The sequence below is a fragment of the Sebastes umbrosus genome, chromosome 8 (genome assembly GCF_015220745.1).
Source record: "Sebastes umbrosus isolate fSebUmb1 chromosome 8, fSebUmb1.pri, whole genome shotgun sequence".
NCBI lineage: Eukaryota > Metazoa > Chordata > Actinopteri > Perciformes > Sebastidae > Sebastes > Sebastes umbrosus.
This window is the reverse complement of record NC_051276.1, coordinates 15,151,809-15,176,513: the sequence shown is the minus strand read 5'-3', so window position 1 is coordinate 15,176,513 and position 24,705 is coordinate 15,151,809. Positions and strand designations below refer to the sequence as shown.

At 38.9% G+C, this 24,705-nt stretch overlaps 2 protein-coding genes across 6 annotated transcripts in view; both read right to left on the bottom strand.

The window, feature by feature from the left end:
- The window catches only part of smtnb (smoothelin b), a 53,128-nt gene extending 44,085 nt beyond the window's left edge, over window positions 1-9,043 (bottom strand). For 2 of the 5 annotated variants that reach the window (XM_037777702.1, XM_037777701.1), the window contains exon 1: window positions 8,654-9,041. In XM_037777702.1, coding sequence (XP_037633630.1) covers window positions 8,654-8,704 — 51 coding nt within the window. In that variant the 5' untranslated portion in view covers window positions 8,705-9,041. Of the gene's footprint in view, window positions 1-8,653 lie in introns of all 5 variants that reach the window. The other 3 variants (XM_037777704.1, XM_037777700.1, XM_037777703.1) reach the window with 3 other exon arrangements.
- A 3,956-nt stretch (window positions 9,044-12,999) lies between these two features.
- Window positions 13,000-23,506, bottom strand: trafd1 (TRAF-type zinc finger domain containing 1). Its single transcript, XM_037777727.1, has 12 exons — window positions 23,059-23,506; window positions 22,123-22,171; window positions 21,906-22,041; window positions 20,912-20,965; window positions 19,893-20,328; window positions 18,560-18,853; window positions 18,422-18,486; window positions 15,930-16,190; window positions 15,502-15,640; window positions 15,057-15,273; window positions 14,851-14,908; window positions 13,000-14,089 (listed from the first exon to the last, which is right to left on the bottom strand). The coding sequence occupies exons 2-12, from the start codon at window positions 22,155-22,157 to the stop codon at window positions 14,051-14,053; spliced, it is 1,734 nt and encodes a 577-aa protein (XP_037633655.1). The 5' UTR covers window positions 22,158-22,171; window positions 23,059-23,506; the 3' UTR covers window positions 13,000-14,050.
- Window positions 23,507-24,705: the final 1,199 nt, after the last annotated feature.

Genomic DNA, 24,705 nt, shown 5'->3' with positions numbered 1-24,705 from the left:
AAACAAACAGTGTCCTCATGTCATCTAAAGTGGACATTAACCAAGGTTCTGGGCGGCTGGTTAGCTCAGTCGGTAGAGCGAGCGCCCATGTATGGCCAAGGCTCAGTCCTAGCAGCGGTGGACCCGGGTTCGAATCCGGCCTGTGGTCCTTTCCGCATGTCATTTCTCTCTCTCCCTCTATCCACTGTCCTATCAATAAATACTTAAAAAATCACCCCAAAAAATAACTTTAAAAAAAAAAAAAAAACAAGGTTCTGGTTTAAGTGCTATCATTTTGCACAAATTAAACACAGTATCTTCCATTTGGATCTTTAAATCCTAAATTTAATGAGTGATAAAAGTCATGCTCTTATTGGGACATAATAGATTAAGCATGGACTGAAACAGCAGCCACAAAGCAGATTGTACACATCTGGAAAGTGTTTCCTCTGAGTCTAAAACACCTGGAAAACAGGCTAAACAGCAGCTCGGGGTGTTTGTCACACACTAAAAACCTCTCAGCGCCTAAAGCATCCAAACTCTAGCAGGGATCTTCCTAGCCAGAGACGCCTGGTGGTAGTGAAGGAGACCACCTTCGTTCCCTTATCCAGACCTTTTCCATTTGGCACAATGATGACCCAGACAGATGGAGCTCAGTGACAGAAACCCTCTCTGCTGGATCACTTACCACACCAACGAAAATACCAGAGCAGCTCTGACAGCTGAGTCTGTCTCGTATCTGATGCTTCCAAAAATTGGTTCACCCCTCCATTTGTCAAGCTGTAACTCTTTGGCCACCCTCAGTAACCACAGGTTGGTTCTGCAGCTCATCACTGACTACGTTTTGACTAAACTTTCAAAGAGTACCCTGTGGAGGTTTTGACCACTAGTCGCGCTATGGAGCAATGTTTTACCAGTGGGTCCTCTTTTGGTTTGTATCATGCACACCAACACTGATACACATGCACAGGGACAATGCATAGACTATATAAGAAGTGGACGTAGTCACCGTGACGTCACCCATTGGTTTGAGGACTGCCGTTTTGAAGCCTCGAGCCTCGAGGGCGGAGCTAAGTACAACCGAACGCTGAATAAGACATTTTTAGGCGACAAAAAATGTTACAGTTAACTTTCATGAACTGAAAACAGTTGTAAGACGAAACACGGAAAACTCCCAGACCGGACAACGCCGTTGTAGTGACCTGTCAATCACAAGGTAGCCACGCCCTAAAGCATCCCCTGCTTTATGGTCTATTTGACTCTAAATGGGACCATAATTTACTAAATGAACATCATGCTGTATTGAAGAAGACTTGTAACTAGCGATTGAGACCATAAACTCATGTTTACAATGTTAACTGAGGTAATAAATCAAGTGGGGAGTAGGGTCATTTTCTCATAGACTTCTATACAATCAGACTTCTTTTTGCAACCAGAGGAGTCGCCCCCTGCTGGCTATTAGAAAGAATGCAAGTGTAAGGCACTTCTGCATTGGCTTCACTTTTCAGAAACGGAGGTAGCTCACTGGTTTGTATCATGCACTCCAACGGCGACACACGTGCACGGGGCGATGTGATTCACATCCTGCATCTGGTTTCACGTTAGTCCGCTGATCGACAGTTGGAGGTGGTAAAGTGCCAAGAAACGTAGAAATGTGGCAACAAAGTCAATGAAGAAGATTGCAAGCTAGCAAAAAATGGACGTAAACACTGCACAATTTCTAAGCATCATTAAAATGATAGTGAGCGACCTATAGGGAGTGCTACCTTTGGAAGTCATCGTATTTATGCACAATGTGTTTGATTGCCAATGACTGAGTTCCATAAAACTGCAGGGAATTAAGTAACTCATTGGCCTGAAGGGGATTTAACACATTTGTTCAATTATGGAAAATTTGTTATGATATTTTCAATGTGTTCCCTCACTACAGGACTGCATAATTCATAGACAAGGAGCACAAGAAGTAATATATATTGTTTACAACTTGAAACACTCATACACAGTCATAAAACTGTTAATTCATTTACTGTAACAATGTAAATCACATTACCGCGCTGGCACAAGCTGTATCAACATTGTGAGGTTTGTTTGTTATACTAAGTGTTTAATTGTCACATTATTCTTAAAGGACTTTTTAAAATGACAAAACAGCGCCTGGTATCCCGCTTATTAATGAAATACTGCTCCTCATATTCAAATGCCAGCTTACATTTAAAAATGACAAAACAATACCAAGTATCCTCTTTAATAAAGGATATACAACACACTGAACTCTAGTTAAACTTTAAACGTGGAGTAAATGTTTGCTGAAATACATCTGAACTCTACTTACTAAGAGTTATTGTTCCTGAGCAACAAACTGCTTAAAGGCCACAGACCAAAAATAGACTTTCATATGCTCATCATCTCAAAGTTCACTGCTTTTCTTTTCTCATCCTTTCAGAGCCAAACATGGTTGGCTATTTATAGCAGTATCCAGTAACAAAAGTTTCCTGTTTAATCAAACAAACAAGTGACTTCTTATCTCTCTGCTCCCTGGCCGTGTATTTAGATATCCACTGTCAGACGCGGAAGTCAGCAGGCTGTGACTAAACTCATTACTGTCACTGCAGCAGTGTAGATAACTCATACTGTCTGTTTGGAAGCAAAACTTTCCTGAATGTTGAACTGTTCACAGCCGGTTTCTTCGCTACCTCCTCGCTGACACCTTTGAAACTAAATCATACGGGAAACGTGAAGGCCGTAAAAATACCTGTGAGAATGAGGACAGGCTCAGCAGAAAAAAATCAGGTGTGCACTTTGAACGCTGTGCTTGTAGTTCTTCAGGAGGGAGAAACACTCAAACAAACATCCACATAGGTCAAAGGCGGTTACGTTCACCAACTGCCAGCATAGACCCAGAAGCAGCAGGTGTTATCAATGGTGAGGAGCATAAAACACTTCAGGCTCTTTTCTTTTTAGGAGTGTGTGGAACAAAGAGTGGGGGAGCTGTATTCAAAGGAAGATCTCCTGCATGCAACAGCTTGTATCAGAAAAACCCTGCAGCCTCTTTGAAGACAGAAAAATGGTTTTCATGATTATCGAGGTTAAGCCTTGTAGTATAATGCTCCTGCAGTTTAAGACTCTCTTGATATTTTACTTTTGGGGCTGTTACAATTTAAGATAATGTATTATGTTCTGATGTGTCTGACAAACTGTCCAAAACATATACATTTTACTATGATGTATGACGAAGAGAAGCCTCAAATCTTCACATTTGAGAAGCTGAAGCCAGCAAAGTTTGGGCTAAAAAATGACTAAAACAATTATTCCATTATCATAATAGTTGCCAATTAAAAAAATGAGGAGCGAAGACATTTTAAAACATACAGCCCCTGATGACATTTGCTTCAAGTGTAAGTGACAACATAAAAAAAACTGCATGAACTGTATATCCGAACATGTTCCAGACGACAGTTATATAATCCACCATCATTTTTCCGATTTATTTGATGAGTCTGACATTTTGGACCACGTCTCCGGGGGGTGAGGCGAAACCTGGGAGCCACAAAGCAAACCCATTCTTCCTCTCCGCCTGGAAACGTCAAGCTCCTGTCAACGCACAAAGGGCCCAGAGAGCCATAAAACGGAGGCCCAGGGGTCCCGTATATCACCGAGGCCGGACCACAGAGAGGAATCACCCTATTTTAAACATGTGTGAATACTTCTTGCTCACCGGGGAGAAAGGACAGTCACATGGTTGGCAAAATGAGTTACAAATCATTATGGGAGACATCCAGCATGTGAAATCAGCCCAGCAGGCGCCACTGAACGGAAATGTCTCCAAGTGGGCATGTCCATTCAAAAATGAAAAGGCAGACTTGAGCATGAGCGGACCAAAAAGTGTAAAAGACAATCATATTTCATGCATATATTGACATTTGTGAGCTCGGAAGATGTCACATTTTGACTTTCCCTGCATTCTTCCAGTGATGCAGAGCAGTTAGAGGAGGTTCAGGGATAAGTAGAAGGGAGATCTGACAGATGCTTGAGTCAAACCTTATTTTTAGCTTACGTTGGCAGGTGCACAGGTGCCACAACAACACCTGTAGACATGGCTCGTCCTGCAGGTTTGTCACATGCACACAGGAATCTATTGCCACACAGCAGATTCAGAGCTGTAACAACCGATAATCTGAGCTGGCAATCAGCCGATAAAATCTGTTTTTAAGTGACAGTGGTTTGGTTGGAAAGAGCTGTTTTTTCCGACTGGCCTCAGCAGCTTTTGTCTTTTTGTGTCCACCATTCAGACAGACGACCCGCAACAAACATCCTCTCCAAAAGAGAACTGGGACACCAACTGATTATTTTTGTGGATATGTAAATAATTGTGGCGGCCAAGAGAAAAGAAAAATGCTTTTCCTGGTTGCCATGGAGGGGATTAAATGAGCAATATAAAGGCAGCCAGGGCTTTGAATAGAAGTGTAGAGAAGGGATTAGTGGCGTTAGAGAGGCCGCCATATGACCTTCTGACTGTTTAGTTCATTAAGTGCAACGCAGGCCTGGAGTTTGTGTTCGTTATCCGTCTGTTGTTTAATAGAAGCTCCTCCACCCGACCGGTTCTACCGCCAGTTTAATTATATCTGAATGTCCATCATCTTTTACTAGAGGCCTGTCTTAATTTACAAACTCCTCAACAATATAAAAACACCACAGAATAGGGTGTTAGGTTTAATAAAAAAACTAAACACAAAAGGCTCCACTCATGTCTCTGTGGAGCTGAATTTAAATTCCATCTCATTCTCATCTGAGCAACAAGTTTAATCAGAGTTTGTTTCCTTTGAGTCCACTGTGGAAAATGCTGACACTCATCAGTGAAAATGTGGGATCTCAGTGACCTTCTAGCTGGTGGTCACATGTGAAGGAGGGAAGCTGTGGGGAGGATGCTCGGCTCCATGAATCCGGCACTAAGAAGAGATCTAGTGTTTTTTTCTGCTGCTGCAGGTCTCTCTAGACAATGCTGGCATTTTTACAGCGAGGACACAAGCCACACGGGAAGATTCAGACAAAAGCTTGTTTTTTTTCTAATCATTTTATCAGAAATAAAATACTACTGAGATAAAGAGCCAGTGAAGGAAGTCCTCTGACTCACATGCATCTGTCAATCTGAAGCTCAATCGAACTATAAAGCAAGGAATCTGTCTGTCTGTGTGTCCGTCGCATATCTCAAGAACCGCTCATCCGATCCACTTCACACTTGGCGGCTGTATTGCTGGGGACCCAAGGGAGCAATTGTGTTGCAATTCGACCAGATAGTGGTGCTATAACAGCGAACTTTATGATTTGGCCTCCAACTTATGAACCGTAACTCTCAGAAACAAAATAATTTTTTTCTGGATCTTGTTGGTCCCGACCAAGCCCCCAGGAAGAGCGCCGGACTTTGAAGCAAATTTTTGTAGTGGCCAAAAGGCGGTACTAAAACTTCCGTGTCCATTATGTGATGTCATTAGTCCCAAAAAGACATTTTCCCATAGACTTACATTTAAAAAGAGACGTCTGTAAATCAGCTGATTTTTTTTTTTTTTTTTAGGTAAATCAACTACCCAGTACGAACACCTGGGAGGCGGAGTTAAAGGAAACGCCACTGTGCCTGCTCTATGGGCCCAATGGATGCAGAAGATCACCGGATGATCCGGGTACTTTATCACTCGGCAGTCGAGCCATTTTGCTTCATGCGCCATTAAGGAACTCTCATAGGAATGAACGGGAGCCCGCCTCCAACGCTGTATCCAGTTCTCTTTAATACATCCATGTTCCTGACGAATCTATCTATATAAGTCACGCCCATTTGCGTCTGGACTGATTTTCCACCATTTTTTTGTCCTACTCCTCTGACAATTTTTTAGCAATTGTCACCAAATTTGGTACAGAACATTTTTTGCTATAGCTGGCCCTCACAGTTAGCTCAAATGATGTGAACAGGGCTTCTAATACTAAAAACACTTTGTTATATTGCGACCACATTTGGTGGTCGTGTTTAGATATGATGTCTGAGTAACCATGAAAAATTACAAAAGAGCTTGAGATTGTCCTCACTCGTTCCAATGCCAAAATCAGTAATGACCATTTTGAGTCTTTCTTCCTTTTATATTCATTTCAACTCACTATTTTCTGCTTTGTTCCTCTATAAATAAACTCATAAATTCCCTGATCAAAGCAACCAATACTCCAAAGTTAATCATCCTGCTGAAGGAAAATATTATTTCCTCAATTCTCCCACTATTATAATAATGTCACTTGTGATAAAAGTCTGGCCATTAGGTGATTTATGATAAGAAAGCTCTTGGCCAGACGATCCCAGACTTTGGGGAAATAATGGATAAATAGTCTGAGGCAGCAGGTCAACAAAGCATTACATTTAAACTCCGCCTTGTTCCAGAGTAAACAGCCTTTTCTTGTCGGGTTTACTGATCTATAAGAACGAAATGTTTTTCTGAGATGGCCTCTCCTTAAAGGGCACAGTCTTGGGAAAGCAACTGGAGTTGATAATAATTAATTAAATACTGTAGTTTAATCTGACAGTTCAACAACACCGCTCCTACTTTAATGACACACACTTCCTGGTCATTATGAAACCACACTAAAGGATGGTATTGCACTGTTGTTTCTGTTGCGTATGTGTAGCTGTGATTCAGACAAACCCAAAGTAACTATGTCTAAACAGGAGCAGGCTGACTCACGCGTCCTTGTAAATGTGTCGGTGTTACAGGTGTGATGATATATGACAGACAGACAGATGTCTCGCCTTCTTCCGCCTCGGGTAATTATTAGGACCTGATGACTAATATGGCGGTGAACCAGAATGTCTTCTGTTTTTATATGTTTACTTTATCAATACTGATTTTGCAGCTAACACTTGTGACATAATGTCTACTTCAATAATGACCAAGACATAATATATCGTTATGAATCACGTACAAGTGACTTTCACTATTTGGTAATAGAGATATGACTGATGTGTGTCACCATACATCAATGTTTACTAGAGTCAGATCTGGCTACCACTAACTATTATTTTCATCATAGATCAATCGTTATTTATTTGATCAATAGATTCATCGTTTAGCAAGTGTCTGAGTCCAGTGTTGTTGTTTTTTCCAATCACCAGTCCATAACTCTAAAGATTTTAAATTTAAAATGATATAAAACAGAGAAAAACAACAAATCCTCACATTTGAGAAGTCGGAACGAGCGAGTGTCTGGCATTTCTGTTTGATAAATGACTTAAACGGTTAAGTGATTATCAAAATTGTTGGCAATTTCATCAACTAATAGTTTTATTTCTAGTTTACACTCACAAAACCACCAAACAAGTCTCTTGTTTGACCGACAGCTGCAATGATAACACACTGACATTCACCACTCTCCTCATCACATCTGCAACTAACAATTATTTCATTATCCTTTAATCTATTTATCATTTTTTCTCTATTCATTGATTGTTTATTCTATGAAATGTCAAAATAATGGTGACAATTATAAATATTAAAATTCCTCAAATGTCTATAAGATAAGAGGTAGCCCACAGCTTTTCTATAGGATATGGGATCCATGGATCACTTATATAGAATCTTCTTAACCTGTCTAGTGTATTTACTTAATTATTAATTATTTTCTACGTGCCGTTTTCTTTTTTCTTTTTTCTTTCTCTATATTTATTTATTTATTTATTTACGGTTTCTATCTTAGTACCATGAACAATACTACTGTAGTACTTATTACTTTTAATTCTAACTAACTAATTAATTATTTTAAAAATGATCTTTATGTTATTTTTTCTGTAACTTTACCTCTAGGGGTGGGAAGAAGGCTGGTCCTGTCTCTGTGTGGGAGTGGGAGGCGATGTGTATGTGTGTATTTATCTATGTACATATTAAATGTTAAATGTAAGATACAATTTTTTTTTTTATTATGGCACCGGTGTTATGTTTTGTTATGTTTGTTATGCTATGTTTGGGGGAAAAAAAGGAATAATAAAAAGAAAAAATTCTTCAAAATGTCTTGTTCTGTCTGATCAACAGTCAACACTCAAAAAATCCTATAAAAGTGACTTAAACAATTAATCACACAGAGCAACAATAAGCACATAATGTGTGCAGAAAACCACCTGTCAGGATTATTATATATAACTGACATGTATGACTTATCAAAGGAAATAGATTGCCCAAAACGTATTAAAATAGTATTATTATGGTTAAACATGTTGGCTGCCATTGAATCCAGCTGTTGTGTTGCACTGCAGTATCAGTAACAGTAATGACACATTTACATTACTTTCCCTTATACAATGATGTATGCAAACTATAGATAATGCCTATAAACATCACTGACTGCTGAATGCTATATTAATATATATATATATACATATTAATATATACATGTATGAATTATCAAAGGAAATAGATTGCCAAAAATGTATGAAAATAGTATTATGGATACATGTATGCACATATATATGTATATATATATACATATATATACACACACATATATATGTATATATATATATATACACATACATACATATACATATATATTATATATTAATCTTAACCCTCTATCTGTCCCCATCAGGCAGGTACCAGTGATGGATACAGTATCACCTCAGTGGTCCTCTTTCATCTCCTCTACTCACCAGAGCTCTGAGAGAGGACTCATCCAGAGCAGAGTAACTCTCCACAGACATCTTTATCTCTCTTGTCGGGCTCAGGTGAGACGAGCAGGTCTGGATGATGAGTCTGGAGCTGATCTGGTTCCTGGTCAACGTGTTGCTCTGCTGCTCTGCCACCTGCACGATTTGTTGCTGCTTTTCTGTTTTGTTTTTTTTTGGGTTTGTTTGTTTCAATCTTCAGCGCAGTTAAAAAACTTCGTCAACGAAAATAAACCCGTGTCCCGCTTATGGAGAGCATATTTTTGGTCCTCTTTTGTCGTCTCTTGAGTCCGTACTGAAAGCAGAAACAAGCCTACACTCTCGCGAAAAGCTTTTTGAACCGAGGATTCCCACTGAAAGGTGTAACCCCGCCCCCCTCTCTGACGCCGGCTTCTCCCGGCGTTCATTCAAAGCGCGCCGCTCTGTGGGAACACGCGAAACAGCGTCCATGTATGGAGGGTGATTAGTGCCACTGTTATAGCCTAAAGCCCAATTCAAGATTCAAGATTCAAGCCCTTTACTGTCATTGTGTGGTACAACGAAATTAGATTGTGACAATCCCATAGGTGCTAATGAAAAGATAATACAATAAAACAAAAGAGATAGTGCAGTATAAATATTACAAATATAAAAGATAATAGTAAGTAAGTAAGTAAAGCTTTATTTATATAGCACCTTTTAAAAAACACCGTTACAAAGTGCTTCACACATAAATGAAACATCAAACAATGATGAAAACAAGGAAAAATTACAATATGACACACAGAAACAATGAGAAACAGGTCAAACAAAAACAGACAAACACACATGTGGATGAGGCCTATAGAAAGGCTTGCCTATAGAGATGGGTTTTTAGAAGCCGCTTAAAACAGTCCAGAGATTCAGCAGCTCTAATAGATTGGGGGAGGTGATTCCAGAGAGTTGAGGCTAAAACAGGAAAGGCCTGATCACCTTTTGTTTTGCAGTTTAAGCGGGGGATGGATAAAAGGCCGAGATTAGAGGATCGAAGTGTTCGACAGTTCGAATATGGAACAAGGAGATCAGCAATGTAAATGGGGGCGAGGTCATGCAGTGCCTTAAATGTAATTAGCAAGATCTTAAAGTTGATTCAGAATTTTACAGGAAGCCAATGGAGGGATGCCAGAACAGGGGTGATGTGAGACCGACTGCTAGTTCTGGTTAATAACCTGGCCGCTGCATTTTGAACCACCTGTAGGCAATTTAAAGATTTAAAGATTTAAAGAAAGAATTTAATACAATATAAAATATAAAAATACAATATGTATATTGATGAGATGACAGTTTTGCATTATTACAGTTTTGCCAGATTATTGCACAGTGTCCGTCAGATAGTTATATAATTATTGCACAGCATCAGATAATTATTGCACAGAGTGATCAGCATATGTTATTGCACATATCCGTAACAGTAGATATGCAGTATTTACATTGCACAAAAGTGACACAAAATGTGTGGAAACAAAAAAACAAGGAATTATATCTCTTTAACCTTTTCATGAAATCAGACATTGTTCAATGTACACATTCAAAACATTCAATGTACTTTAACGTTAACGTTTCCTCATAGAGAATGGGAATGTGATGTCACTGAGCAAGTCGGCCATTTTTGGAGGGTCACGGTACGTGTCCACAGGGGTGTTTTTTTTATCGCGAGGGGACGCCACGCTTCCCAGCATTGGATGCTTGGTGGGCTGTCACTAGAAACAAAGCTGTCCCCATCTGATTGGAAGAACGCTTTCCCTCCGTGGGCTGCTGCTCCCAGCTTTCAAACCGGAAACAGTATGGAGGCTCGTTTGGAAACTTTCTTCTCTTATTTCTTATTTGATTCTCGGGAGTTTCGAGAAGCGGCGAGTCGCGTCAAACGCCCGTGATTTGCATAAAGCAGACTAGCCCTCAACTTTATGCAAATAAGGAGCGGGCGTCGTGACGCTCCGTTTCTCGAATCGCATTGCCACGCTACCAGAATGCATTGCACGGCTGCTTACATAGACAATGAATGGGAAGCGTGGAAAGGACGGAGGCTGTGGACACGTACCATTAGCCTAAAGCCCAATGTGTGTGGAAACAAAACAAGGAATTATAATCTCTTTAACATTTTCATAAAATCAGACATTGTTTTGTTTTTTTATCAAGCAATAAACATTCAATGTACTTACATCCTGTAGTTTACGTTTCCTCGTAGGGAATGGGAATGTGACGTCACCGAGCAAGTCGGCCATTTTTGAAGGGTAAGAGTGTCACCCCTTGGCTGTTTACTGCCAAGTGTCAAAAGCCAACACAAAACACTACACAATGAATAAGATTCAAAAGCCAAATTCTAGTTTATATAGCATACTGTCTGACGGCATTATACCGGTAGATTAATGTATTAACGGACGTTTTGTTAGTATTCTGTTAGCATAACATTAGCTAGGTGATCTTTGTCCGGATGATTGTGTAGTTGGCATTTGTCTTGTAGATCTTAATGTCATTGGACATTGGCCTCCAAAGAGTAACAACTACTGACAGGTGTTCACAAACACCAAAACATATCAGTGACTGTAATGTGTGGCGAGCTGTCAAGGTCCTTCTAACTTAAATGTTTTGATATATCATCACTTTGCCTCCGCCAGCGTCTCCTTATGTGGACATTTGTCTTTCGCACATACTTTATACATTTCTGATGATGAACGACATTAGATTGACAGGTGAATAGACCGTTGACAGATAATAATAGTCTACCGTATCTCCGTACGCTACCCTCCAAAAATGGCGGCGTGCCCCAGAATGCTCTGCGATTCCCGTTCCTTATATATAGTAGTTTTCATCATTAGTGGTGTCCACCATTTTTTTTTAACACAAATATTTTTTTTAAGGAAATTCGTCTGGAAATGAACAACTGCATAAACTCAACACACCTAACTAAATGGCTGTCTGAAAATCACTCCGTCTCTAACTTCCCTCTAATTAGCACCAGATTCTTTCCAGGAAACGTCCTAGGAAAGAAGCCCTACTGTATAAGGAAATTGTTCACCTGGAAAACAAAGCAAAAGCATTTTATCTCCTTATATGAATGTCTAAATGCTGTTTCAAACCCATGAGGTCAGGAATGAACTGCTGGTGGAGAAATACTGAATATTTTATTTATTTTATTCTCCTAAAAGTATTCATATTTAAATATATTAAGTGTGAAAATACTGGAAATGGCCTAAAAGTGTAGAAAGTAAATTCCCAGAAAAAAATACAGGACATGACCTGACTGTCCTCAGTATCGTCAACAGTAGCTACCAACCTGTCTGCAGTATCATAAAGACAAGAGTGGTCCCATTTGCTGTTTTATGGTGACTCAAAGGCAACTGCATTGATGGTTTTGAAGACAAGATCTTATGGACTACGTCAGATGCCCACCACTTTAAAATACATCGATGCAATATTACCTGTACTTCCCCATTTCCCTTTCTTAGGGCAACAACTATTTATAGGCAAAAAAAAATCCCTCAATAACAATAAATATGACACACACTACCAGAGCTTTAAAAACGGCCCTGATTCAGTCAATAAATATCATACATGAATTGTATTTAAAGGTTGATTTTCCCTGTAATGACCCGTGACAAGTGTACTTACGTTACAACAGGTACAATTCTCTCCAGCCGTACATCATATTTCCTGTATTGCTCATATTCCCTTATTGTAATAGTTTGGCCTTGTGATAAATGAACAAATGTAAGACTTGCTTTATTTCTTCCTTTGGAAGTAAACTAAATACTAGGATCTAGGGTACTACCCTTATTATGCAATGTCATGTCTCATCCCCTTCATTATGTGACATTGGCAGTAACAGAAATACAACTTTGTGGTCCGAAATATTTAAAGGAGCTTTTTATGTATGATTAATGCTTCATTAAGATTCAGGTTTCTTCCAATCTTCTTCATAATCAGTAATTTTAAGTTGTAATAACAACAAACATATGCTTGATCCAAGTGTGACTGAAAAAGTGTCACAATAAATACATTGAAAATAGCAGCATTGTTATCAAATCTCCTTCTGCAGCATTTCTCACTCCTCACAAAGAGCACTACATATTAAAAAAGCCTTACTTATATGCAGAGTTTTGATACCATGCCGGGTAAACTGAGGTGAGCTTGACGTAAGCGTAAACTTTATGGTATTCAAGGGTTCAAGTGTCTCGCTCCAGGACACTTCGACAGTAGGAACCGGGGATCGAACCGCCAACCTTGCGGTTAAAGGCTACTCTACCCACTGAGCTATGCGCCCCGTATAAAGAGGTATGAAACAACACTGACAGAGTACAAACTGGAGCCGTGAATGTCGTCATTAAACATTTAATAGCCGCACAAGACAAAGAGCATCAAGACAGTTGTTTTTAAACAGGAATAGTCAGCCCTGTGCCGTGAGTCCTAGAGTCCAACCAAACACCACAGCAGGAGATTTCACCGATTATCTGCTCCTCACTAGTTGAGGTTGATTATCACAAGTTAATCAGGAGAATGCTCTGACGTTTTTAGTTAAAAGGGCTCAACCACCTGTGGCACAAGGTTGCCTATCTTATATGTATTGCTAAAGTGGACCCTATGTTACACACAAAATACATCTTATCAATCTTAAATCTTATTCGGAGAAGCAGCACACAACATTTCTCATACGACTTAAAAGAAGATTGGACAGGAGACACTGCTTCACAAGCCATCTCATCGTAACACCACATATATAATTCTATAGTTATGATTAAAAAAAAAAATCAAAGTTTTACTGAAGAGTATTAAAGACAAATGTTCAACAGTATAAAAAGACAAATGTTCAATTATACAGTTTGTTTTTTTTGTGGTCAAAGATGCATAAATTTATCAAATCTGTTCCTCAAGCCCTTTTTTAACAAAATAATCTATCAAAGTGCTTTTAGGTTACATAAAGATGCAGAAACCAACAGGAACACTGTGAAAGACCCCGAAAGAACTGGCAAACGGGTGAAAACAAAATGTCCTTGGCTGAAGTAACAAGGTAAAGATTAAGTCAGACAAATGCACACCGACAAAGTCATGTGTCTGTGTTTGATGTTCTCAATGTTCCTAATGAGACATGACACGACTTGTACAGTTCAAATTAAATTTCATCTTATAATTTAGCTCTTAAGGCTAGATGTTAGACAAAAACATTTGAAACAAATGTTGAAATAAAGCGGAATATGCATTAATAAACCAAATTACTTAGACTTTAATAGTAAAACTCATTAAAATATGAACTGAACTAATACTCACACAGGCACTTATCAGATAGGTATATGTTTCATTGTGTGCAAGAAGATAAATGAAAAGCAGAGTAGGAGATTTGGTTTTATGTATTTCTCCACGTTTCTGCTCTCACTCTTCCTGCTGCTCTTCATTCTGCTTCTTGGGCAACTGCAAATGGAAAAAAATACAATTGGAAATCCTTTTACAGACAGAAAAATGTGTTGCGTGGCCTTAAAGGGAAAATCCACCGTTAAGCAGACTTTACACTGTGATGCTGTTGATAATTATTCTGTGAAGCAAGCATCTAGGATGTTACAGAAATATTGGCTTTAGCTCTATTCCATGGGGGTTTTGCCCTAAATGACCAGGCAGTGGAGTACTGCAGGAATGAGTCCTGAAACCTGGAAATGAGTTTGCATTTTATCACTTCCGGTTCCCTCGTCTGGAAGTCAATGGGTTTTTAGTTTGATGCTAACTTCCTTGTTGGTTTAAAACAAAATGTTATCCCTGCAGCACTCTGAAGCAAGTCTATTAACGTAAATATTTACATTACAGTCATACAGTTATATTCCTCATTTAAATGTATGAATATATTTTATATACCGTTATTACACGGCTTTGTTGAATACTCGATTCTGTTTGGTCAATCAATGCGTTCTATGGTCTGTAATTTTTTTTATAGCAGACCGCTGCTATGTATAACAGGCTGTTGCTATGGACGCAGTTCTGATGTCGGCCTCTGGTGGACCAGTTTTTGATTCAAATTATTGATTTCTTAAGTACGTAGCCGTGTAATAAGCGGGATAATGTACAGCTAGCGGGTCATTGTTGTGAAATAAACCCCTTCAGGACAGTACAAGTCAAGACCCCTCTACTTCGGGTCCGCATTGTCCTGTCAGTGTTTATTTTTAGTGTTTAGTTTACATTACCTTTGTCAATGAATTTCTTCTGTTCCCTCTCACTTCTTTATTTTCTGGTAGAAGTACTCTGATGGACAAACACATTCAAATCAGAACATTAACAACATACTCTACCATGATATTTGTTTAAGAAATTCTGAATTGGTCATGTAGAGCGACAATAATTCAGATGAAATCCAAAGTGAGTCTCCATACGACTTGATGATTGCTTTTACCCCTTTAGAGGTGCAGGACCAGACTTCTCGGTGTCACAGAAAGATGACTGAGCCCCTTCTGTTTCCCTGCCCTGCTGAGGTCTGTTCTTTACAGAAGCATCACAGTTGGATGTCTTTCTTTGACTCGGTCGTCCAATGTAGCCTCTCTGCTGCCATTCCCCTTGGTTTACTGCCAGTGGTGCGTCTCTGCCGAATCCAAAGTCTTCCGAGAAGTCAGCTATATGTGGAAAAGGACACACAACATATGTAAATAAACACAGATGTACAAAGTGACCAGAGGAAAACCCTGCACACATCAACAAAACCTCCAAAGAAAACAGCCACACAAACTGTCAGAAGAGATGTTGTACTTCTATGTCATAGTTTGTTGGTGGTGTTGAACTGAATGCTGAATCAAATTTGTATCAGTTTTTTTGTAATATATAAAATAAATTCTATACATTACCTTGGGGCTTCATTCTCATTTGAAAATCTGGAGACATCTGACCAAAGGCGTCTTTAGCAGGGCTCACTGGTTTTTTGACAGATGCTTTTGTTAGATTATTCAGTGGATGGGCAGTCTGAGGACGCATATCACATTTGTCCTAGAAATAAGAACACACATTCATTAACCATTAGACATGAAATTACGAATCTGTCTATTTCTTTTTTTCTGCCACTCGTGTTTAATATTCAACATTCATGAACACATATTCAGAAATGATCTTTACAGGCTGGTTGTTCAGGTCATAATGTGGACTTCTGTATAGGAAGACGTATTTTAATGATGTTGCCAATATTGCCAATAGCACTGGCAGATTTTTCCTCAATGGCATCAAAATTAAGTCCTTAACAGTCACTCGTGATATGTCAATAATTCAAGACTGGCTATACCTGATGGTGAAAGACGACAGCCTCCTCCAGAGCAACGCCACAGAATTCACATGGAATGACCACATCGCCCTCTAGTGGACTGGCTGGGGGACTGTAGGAGGCCGGGGAGACTGACCGAGGGAAAGTGGGGATGTTTGAAGCGAGTGTGTCGGGGACGTTGTGCATCAGCCCTGAAGCGTTCCTGCCCATCCTGTCCTCTTTAGGTGGAGATATGGGCTGCTTGCTGTAAGACGCAAAGGCGGAGGCGGGGCTGCATCCAGTCTGAAACAAAGAGAAGAAAGGTATTCAACAAGGTTGAAATCTCTGTGAAACCTGCTTAAATCAAGTCATCATATGCCTAACTAGATGGAGAGGAGAGCCTCTTGTTCAAACAGGTAAAGGCTGTAACTCGACAGTGAGCCGTCTGAAACAGATAAAGAGATGTATGCAAATGTTTGCATGCTATGTGATATCTGGCTGGTTATGAGCACTGATTAGATTTATGCATACACAGATTAATTTCTCAATCATTTGACAATGCAGACTCCTGGTGGGAAGGGAGGCAGCCTGTGAACAGGTTTCACAAGAAATACAGAATGCACCATGACAAAGAAAGTAGGTCACAGCAAGTTTGTGCAACAGTAAGGTAACTTAAATCAGAAAGTGGAGCAAGTAGTCCAGAGTGAAGAAGGTCTGTTAGGCTGGTTATATCTGTCAGTCAGGTTCTGGCTGTATTTTTCGCTTTTGTCACGTCGTCATGCATGCAGATATGATGCACTGACCTGGAATTACAAAACTGTCCGTTCTCCTTTTTCTCCGGAGATGTGTTGCACAGTGTGTCAGCTGGGCAGGTTTTTCCTCCAACATTATATATATACATATATTTTACTTGAATAGGGACATGAATTCTCAAAGGAGAACTAGCATTAGATTAAGATGTTAGTGGGTTATTGATCACAGGCTCTTAAGTGCAGAAAACAAAGGTGTTATCTGTTACCTGGCTAAAAATGTTAACTACATGATGGACAGATAATATCATATTGACAAAGAAAAGCTAATGAATCTGCAGCATTTTTTATCATGCTTCATACATACATTGAAAAAAAGAGCATTAAAGAGTACTTAATGTACAATCCAAATACGTTAAATACTTCATTATTTTTTCGCCCTGTTTTTTTAACTCACTTCCTATTAATGAAGTATCTTCTGGGTAGAGCTGCAACGATTGGTTGACTAATCAATTAGTCGATCGACAGAAAAATAATAGGCAAATATTTTGATAATCGATTAATCGTATTAAGAAAGTATTTTTTCAGAAAATGCTGTTTTCAGCCTCTCAAATGTTATTATATATTTCCTGCTTTACTCTGTTTTAGATCATATTAAACTGAATACTTGAGTTCTGGACTGACAAAACAAGACATTTAAAGATATCCCCTGGGACTTTGAGAGACTGGGATGGCCATTTTTCACTGTTTTCTGACATTTTAAAGACCAAACGATTAATCTTATCTAGAAAATAATCTGCAAATTAATCGATAATGAAAATAATCGTTAGTTGCAGCCCTGCTTCTGGACTGCCCTCACTACAAGCAGATCTTGTTTTCTGACAGCTGGAAGCACGACAGTCTTTGGAGGCATGGGGGACATGACGTCCAGATGAACATAAAAATCGGCAAAAGAAGAGGAAACCTTATGATCGCTGAAAGTCAAGATTCAACAAGTCTATAAATGTGACACATGGCAGACTTTTTTAGGCTACCTCTCAATTTATTGTGAATGTAGTGATTTTGTCCATATCAGGATCCTGTGAGCACAGCGACCCCTTTTACTACAGGGCTGATTGGTTTGTAGGCATGTTGTTAGTATGTTTAGATCCCACCATGCCTCAGTCACGATTTAAAGGAACAGTGTGTAACATTTTGGGGGATATATTAGCAGAAATTGAATACAATATTCATAACTATGTTTTCATTAGTGTATAATCACCTGAAACTATAAGAATAGTTGTGTTTTTGTTATCTTAGAATGAGCCCTTCATATAGAGAGAGTGGTTCACGTTTTATGTTACCTGAAGGCCACCGTAGTTCTCCGACACGCTTGTGAAACTATGGTAACGTGAGCCACAGAGTGCAAATCCGTGACACTGCCAGCTGCCGTCTGACTTCTGTTACTCCTAAAGTAGAGTTATTATGGTAAGGATGGCCTCTGAGTGAGGCAAACGCCGTTACCACGGTTTTGCATTCCGCAGCTCACGTTACCGTCTTGGAAAGGGACGAGTGATCGGAGGGGTACCCAGTTGGTCGCAATCTGCAACCACACAATTGGATGTCGCCAAATCCTACACACTTTGACACAAATTTAAGGGATCCTTGTCAATTTTTTTTAATCTAAATTCATATCAGCCAATATCGGGCTGAGTACTTATTTAGCTGGCTAACACAAAACACTAACTTTAAGAGTCAACTGCTTGAGCCACAGTGTAACCAAAAGAATAAAATCACATCTCTAACCTGATGCAAAATTAAGTCCTCTTCAGGAAACAGCTCTTCGCAAAACTCACAAGGCAGCATGGTATCTGTGAAAATAATTTAAAATCATTAACAAACTGACAAAAGAATAACAAAGTATTCTAATCAACACCAATTTACCTGCTTGATCAAGTTCCTGGACTGCACTTGTGCTTGTAGTGAAGTTTGGGTAGTTGTTGTTGGGCGGAGAGAGTGGAGAGCTTATTGAGGTGTTGGACGTCTTCCCGATCTTGTGTTCCCAGATACCGCTCCACAGGTTTCCCTCTACGCCTCCAGCAACCGACTCTCCATCACTCTGCAGGCTGAGAGCCAACATGTAGTCCAGGCCTGATGAATCCTCACCCAGTGAGAGCTCGCTCTGTGGCCACGCACTACTGCTGCTGCTGCTATTCAGGAAATCAGTCTGCCCCAACACTACAAGAAAAAAAATTTGATTTTAGTTAGTTCAGAAAAATATTTTAGCTGCAACTATAAGCACCGTAGTAAGAGAAAATTATATTTAAATGTTTTAGGATTTGTTCCATTTATTTTTTGACATAATGTTAAACTCATTTTACCATGTTGGTGATAAAAAGTTAATTATTGCTGATCAGGCAAATCTTTGAGTTTTGCCTGATTTGCATTTGAATACACACAATCAAGGCTAGCAACAAATGCAATGTGTTCTCTGATAGGGACCACCTTGCTTTATGTTGAGCCTGCAAAGTCTCTCTAAATTGATACTGAAATAAGATATTTTATAAGGACATCTACTGCATGTCCTCTGCCTGCAAACCTTATTTTATAAAGATTTTGTGTGTTACAGACTTAAATGTTGAGTTACTTTCAACAGAATATAAAGATGTATTTGTGATATAAAGAAATTTTGTGATACTAGAGAAGACTTGGAAGTTTAAAGGTACTCTGTTGACCACTACTAGTACTTGGAGCTGTTTTTACATGCGTGTCCCCGTTTTGTTTGTATCGTGCACACTCAAGGTATCGACGCGATACACATTCTTGCTGCTGGTTTCACGCTATTTCGCTGATTGACAGTTGGTGTCAGTAACGTGCAAAGAAGCATAGCAGCATACCCTTGAAGTCAGTAAAGACAGCTAGCAACAAAAGATGTATGTAAACAATGCATGCAACAGTGCACGCTTAAATATTCATTTAAAATCAGCTTTAGAAATGTTTTATGGGGAAGGAAATGCAATTGCCATGTCTTTCATGTTACACCTCATGAATACACACAATGTGTTTTGGTAGGAAACAATGGATGTAAACATAATTTGTGTTTGTTTACAAGAAAGCTCCACAGGGCACCTTTAAATTGCTTTTACAGTCCTTTAAAGCTACACTGGTACATTTTTGGCCAGTACATAATTAAATATTCAAATTAATTAATTATGCCTGGTGAGCACTTTCTTCCCCAAAGGAAATGTAACAATCGATAGGTCAGTGATAAACTCACAGTGGCTAAATGTATTTCTTGGGGCAGTATTCTTCCAGTCTGCTTGGCCTTGAGGTCCCCTTGATGTGTTATATTCTCTAGGATCAAATGGCCGAGGAAAGGCCTGTTGTTCTGCTGCACTGATGTTATTATTCTTTGGGCCTCTCTCTTGGGCTCTTAGGAGGTTTCGGATGGAGTGGGCCTCAAACCATGCCCCTGGAGGCTGTGGGTCTACTGGACTGCGACTTGTCCGGCTGTTGTTCCTCTCTTGGGGCGGTGTGAGGCTTCCACATAAGACCGGATGCACAGCTTGTTCCCTCAACATTACATTGCACTTGCAGTGTAAGCAGGGCTCGGTGCGTGTGCCGCAATAATCCTCATGTTCTTTGGAGTGACTGAAAACAATCTCCAAGTCACAGTATTGGCACGGGACCAGCCGCTGAGAACATTGAGAGCTCTGAAAGACACAAAAATCGTGAAGAAACACAATTTGAGCATTTAATGAAGATAGATGAATTAGGGATGCACCGATACGACTTTTTCAGTCCTGATACTGATAGCGATACCTGAGCTTTGGGTATCGACCGATACGATACCAGTGTTAAATTAATAAACTGTATGCCTCACTGTGTGGAAGTGACCGGAATCATTATTTTATGTGTAATGCAACATCAGGCTTGCCTTAAACATTGCTTTCCTAACTTTGTAAAACAAAATGTAACAAATAAATACTTAGATATAAATGTACTGAAATGTTATTTATTATTAATAAAATAATAAATCTTACTCCAACAACTTGGTAAAAAAATCTTCAAAATGAACAGGAATTACAATTGATCAAAACTTAAACAGGAATTGAAATTCCAGTTTATAATGTATATAGTATATAGACATAGAATTGAATTGAATTGAATAGATCGAACCCATTGCCACCGATACCCAATCCGGCTATTTGAGCCGGTATTGGCTTGATATCAGATCTGGTTTTGGTGCATCCCTAGGATGAATAGAGAAAAAAGAGAAAGGTTCTTCAGAAATACCTGGTGAACATCAAAATGATTCTTCTCAATCTTCAAACCACACTTGCAAGTAATCTGAAATGAACATGAAAATACTTTTAAAGTTGCAATCCAGTAACAGTCTGACATCGCTTTCTTGTTAGCCGTTTTCTTTGCAATGAGGATCAGAGGTTACTGTGTGCAGAGTGCGGTCGCTCTGACGGGATTTTCCATAGACACAGAGGCTGCATTTTGCACTTTATGCAAAAAGAAATGGCCTGTTCAATAAACAAAAAAGCACAATGAGGTGTCCTAAAAAAGAAAATGAATACAGGGCAGAGTCAAAATATTCAACATACACATACAAACATACATGTGTCCCCTCCAACAGGGCCGGCTTAAGGTATAGGCCATATAGGCCTAGGGCGCCACCTTTTGGTGGGCACTGGTCGCCCTCTAAAAAAACCCCAAAATAATAATAATACAAAATTCCAGTGGGCATCCTTCCTCATTTTTCTGCATTGAGGTAACACACGAAAAAAGAAAGAACCCCTGTAATTCTCTTTCTCACACTTTTACATTTGCCCGGCTGCACTTATTTGTTAGGCCGGGCAACATTATCAGGGACCACTTGGTTATTTACATTATAATAAAAACAGTTATTAATGAAATTATTTTTTGTTTTAAAACCATTGTTATGTCTGATGTGTGTTGCGGTTACGAGGCTAGGGTTAGGGTTCTCAGGAGTTCCGAAAATCCGAATTTCGCTTAAGGCACCAAAAGGGCTAGAGCTGGCCCTGCCCTCCGCAGAGTCCAGTGTTTTCCTGTCCTGCTCCATTTTCGCATGGACACTTGCTCAAGACAAATAGTTGAGACATAACAATCACAATAGACACAAGTTCACTTCGCAGAACAGATTAACTAATGTTCACACATATTAATTAGCTGCTCCAGGTTATGCAGATAACACGTTTTACCCTTTAAAGCAGAATACATCGACTGTTTAAGTCTCCAATATTGCTGTGCAGATTTTTACCTGAGTATGCTCCTGCTGTTTGTGCTCCTGCAGATCTGACCTGGGCACTGGTTCCTGGCACACATCACACAGAGCGATGTTTCTTCGGCAGTGGATCTCATGGGTGGTGAAATTAGCGTCTGGAATGTCATGTTTGCTAAAAAAGGAATAGGACATTATAAAATCACCACCATATCAAATTGACTGATAAATAGTTTTATACCTTATTCATACTTACCAATTGCCACAGAACTGTGTGTTTTCATCTGCCATGGCTTTACAGAAGCCTATGGACAAAAATGTAGATAGATAGATAGATAGATAGATAGATAGATAGATAGAAAGCTTTATTGTCTTTGTATTAAATACAACGAGATTCACAGTTGCCCCTTCTGGTCAGTGCTTTAAAACAAATACTTGACAAGACTAAACGAGGCAGATAAAACATATAACAGGTAAAACACACACACACAGTTATAAAGCAAATAAAACAGGTAAAGTAGATGTAATAAATAGATATAAACAGTGTTACACTAGAGGTATAAAATATAAAAATAGATGTAATGTAAACAGAGGTAATTGCACTTGTAAAGTAATAAATAAATATAAGCAGAAGTGTTACACTAGAGGTATAAAATATAAAAATAGATGTAATGTAAACAGAGGTAATTGCACTTGTAAAGTAATAAATAAATATAAGCAGAAGTGTTACACTAGAGGTATAAAATATAAAAATAGATGTAATGTAAACAGAGGTAATTGCACTTGTAAAGTAATAAATAAATATAAGCAGAAGTGTTACACTAGAGGTATAAAATATAAAAATAGATGTAATGTAAACAGAGGTAATTGCACTTGTAAAATAATAAATAAATATAAGCAGAAGTGTTACACTAGAGGTATAAAATATAAAAATCCCTGTAATGTAAACAGAGGTAATTGCACTTGTAAAACTGGTAAAGTAGATGTAATAAATAAACCTTGATTACTATTAATTAGACACAAAACAGCTTGATTGATGCTCTGATTTGGTGATCTTTACAGATGTTATGCATGTTTGTAGCTGTATCACTTAGAAGTGGCCCTGTGGATAACCAGAGCCCCTGTTAGCTGGTACAGATAGCTACAGGGAGCTAGTGAGTGTGATTGACAGCTCTTCTCTCGGTTTGCTCACCCAGTGTTTCCAGACAGCTCTCTAATGTTAGCTGACAACGATGGTCTGCAGATTAACAAGGAGATTCCTCCGTCAACGTTAGTCAACCAGCATCCTGATCCTCCTCAACCAGCTGGATGTTCACCGTGTTGTGTTGTAGCTGCTAGCTGCGGTAGCTTAGCATTAAATACCTCGTTAGCAGCCACCACGTAGCGGCAATGTAGCTTTAACTTTAACCTTAGCTACCAAGACAACACGCCAAATGTTGTGTCCGAGCAAAACGAGGACAGTGGTTGTGATGTTAAGCAGTTAATTCACCTCTATGTGATAATATGTAACCTCTAACAAACGCGTCAGTTAGCTCACAGCTAAACGATCTGGTGATATCTGGGCTCCTTATTTCCTCCTCGGCTCCGCTGGGCTGCTGCTGCCCCGAGTGAAGCCTCGCAGGATGCCTCGCAGGATGCCTACGTACACATCACATTCCGCCTGCTTTAACACGGGCACTGCCTAACACAGCCAGGGGTCAGCAGCCTGCGGCTCTGCAGCTCCTCTTCAGCTCCTCTCCAGCTCCTCTCCAGTGGCTCCCTGTGGGATTTTAAAAGTGGAAATGAATAACTGTTTCTTGTTTACTTATTCATTTTTATTTATTATTGTTGTAGGTCTATGTTACGATGGAGTATTAGGGCCACATTGAGGGAAAAAAAAATAAATAAGAATAAAGTCATAATATTATGAGAATAAAGTCATCGGTTTACGAGAAAAAAGTTGTATTATTATGAGAATAAAGTCATAATATTAAAAAGTAGTATTTTACGTGTTATTTCATTTTTTTCACGTAAAGTTATGACTTTATTCTCGTAATATTATGACTTTTTTTCTCGTAAAGTTATGACTTTATTCTCGTAATATTATGACTTTTTTTCTCGTAAAGTTATGACTTTATTCTTGTAATATTACGACTTTTTTTCTCGTAAAGTTATGACTTTATTCTCGTAATATTACGACTTTTTTTTCTCGTAAAGTTATGACTTTAACCTCGTAATATTACAACTTTTTTTCTTGTAAAGTTATGACTTTAACCTCGTAATATTACAACTTTTTTTCTTGTAAAGTTATGACTTTATTCTCGCAATATTAAGCCTTTTTTTTCTTGTAAAGTTATGACTTTATTCTCGTAATATTACAACTTTTTTTTTGTAAAGTTATGACTTTATTCTCGTAATATTACAACTTTTTTTCTTGTAAAGTTATGACTTTATTCTCGTAATATTACGACTTTTTTTTCTCGTAAAGTTACGACTTTATTCTCGCAATATTACGACTTTATTCTGGAAAGTTCAGATGTTTTTCCCCTCAATGTGGCCCTAATACTCCGTAGAACATTTGCTCTTTGGCCCTCAGTGCATTAGACTTATATACTATATACTTAGACTATAAACTGTGTTACCTTCATCACAATGCTCAAATGTTTTGCGGCTCCAGACAGATTTCATTTTTTTTTTTTTGCCTAAAATGGCTCTTTTGATTCTAAAGGTTGCTGATCCCTGACCTAACCAAATCCTACCATAACAATGTATAATATTGCACTTATATATTAAACGCAATAGAGTTCAGTATGCAAAGGGCGTACATAGTATATAGAGATTAAAGGTTAAAGCAACCCTG

Bases quoted from the DNA above. Each gene is read 5' to 3' on its own strand.
- trafd1 (XM_037777727.1), bottom strand. From the start codon at position 22,157: ATGGCAGATGAAAACACACAGTTCTGTGGCAATTG. The intron at 16,191-18,421 runs GTTAGAGATGTG...TCTTTGTTTCAG, and splicing joins AGGACTTAATTTTGCATCAG to ACTGGATGCAGCCCCGCCTC. The intron at 14,090-14,850 runs GTAATGTAAACT...TTCCATTTGCAG, and splicing joins GAAGAAATTCATTGACAAAG to TTGCCCAAGAAGCAGAATGA.